The sequence below is a fragment of the Kryptolebias marmoratus genome, linkage group LG9 (assembly GCF_001649575.2).
Source record: "Kryptolebias marmoratus isolate JLee-2015 linkage group LG9, ASM164957v2, whole genome shotgun sequence".
Lineage (NCBI taxonomy): Eukaryota > Metazoa > Chordata > Actinopteri > Cyprinodontiformes > Rivulidae > Kryptolebias > Kryptolebias marmoratus.
In genome coordinates, this window is record NC_051438.1 from 27,404,591 (window position 1) to 27,406,172 (window position 1,582).

Genomic DNA, 1,582 nt, shown 5'->3' on the forward strand with positions numbered 1-1,582 from the left:
GTGTGTGATCTGTGAAACCTTCATCTGATTACTGAAACCTCAATAAAGGGCCACTTCAGCACTTTTTTTGCATCCGGACCACACTAGAACTGGTCCAGCTCCAAAACTACAACACCTCACTGGTGTTTGATAAAAAGGTGAAATCTCTGCTAAAATCTTGTGTTTTTAATCAACATTCATATAAACTAATTCATGTCATTTCAGTGAGTCATCATGGTTGTGCCCTGAGTCCTCTGAGGCTGATCCCCATGGATTTACAAACACACACAAATACATGTCATATACACATTCAAGTCTCTTGTTTTAAATAAATGCTTCTATTTTATTAAAGTTTTGGTCTTTATTGTAACTGACAATGAGTGGTTGACCTCAGGATTCCTGCGCCTGAGTTCAGTGAGTCTAATAAGTTTGTTTTTGTGCTTCCAGGAGGGCCACTCAGGTCAGCTGTTAGTCCTGGGGGCCACGAACAGACCCCAGGCCCTGGACCCTGCCCTGCGGAGGCCGGGACGCTTCGACAAGGAGCTGGAGGTTCGTTCTGCTGCTCGCTGCCGGTTTCTGTGACGCATGTCCCAGCTTCATGTGCTGAAAGGTGATTTTCTGTCCCCGCCGGGCCTCCCGGTGGCAGGTGGGGGTTCCCAGCAGTGCCGAGCGGGCGGACATTTTGCAGAAGCAGCTGAGTTCCGTCCCGTGCGGCGCCACCGAGCAGGAGCTGACGCAGCTGGCGGACGGCGCTCACGGATACGTGGGAGCAGATCTGGCAGCTGTTTGTAAAGAAGCCGGTGAGTCGAAGGCGCCGCAGAGAACACAAAAACTGACGTGGAGCGGACGCCATGTTCTTCTTTTTTTCATCACATTAGGATCAAATCTTAAAACCCCGAACAGGCACTGATACGAGGAGCATCGATCCTTTTTCTGTGAAACTTTCTCTACACTTTATGCAAAATAACCACTTCTTCATACTTCGTTCTGTTTTAGCCAATCGTGTAGCCAAATATTCAGGCAGCGGTGGCTCAGTGGTCAGCGCCGCGGTCTTGTAATCCCGAGGCTGCAGGTTCGAGTCCAGGAAGGACATTCGGCGTAAATCATTCGTGCCAGTTTGCTCGCTGCGGCGACCCCTGAAGAAGGGAGCAGCCGAAAGTTTAGCTAAATATTCAGGTCCTTCAGGGAATGGGTTCTGTACCGTTTGGTTTTTAACTTTTATGCTTTTTATAATATTTAAAGTTGTTTGCAAATGTTTTCCTCAGAGAAAAACATGGTTCTGCCTCGATCCGTTTTTATCTGTTCTGCTACTTTCAGTTTGTGTCTCGCTCCTTTTAGCCACTCTTTTCTTTTCTAGAACAAGTAGCGTTCACTAGCCTTTTGCTGCTGTTAGCTTTCAGCTGATGTTTTCCTTTCGGTGTCTCTAACAGATTTCAGGATATGTTTTTGCAGAAAGTGCGACTTCTCTTGACTTTGCACGGATTTCCTCATTTCTCTTCCTGAAAACAACACAAATCCGAAAACAAAACCTGAAATTATAATAATTGTTCATGAGTTTTAGGTTCGTTCTCGGACTCGTACTGTCTCCCCCCCCCCCCCCCCC

The 1,582-nt window shown here is 47.1% G+C and overlaps 1 protein-coding gene across 2 annotated transcripts in view; it reads left to right on the plus strand.

Moving 5' to 3' along the window:
* Positions 1 to 1,582, plus strand: part of spata5 (spermatogenesis associated 5) — a 116,936-nt gene that overhangs the window by 6,290 nt on the left and 109,064 nt on the right. For both annotated transcript variants that reach the window (XM_037977310.1, XM_017417402.2), the window contains exons 9-10: positions 427 to 528; positions 626 to 779. In XM_037977310.1, the coding sequence (XP_037833238.1) occupies positions 427 to 528; positions 626 to 779 (256 nt within the window). The remainder of the gene's footprint in view (positions 1 to 426; positions 529 to 625; positions 780 to 1,582) is intronic.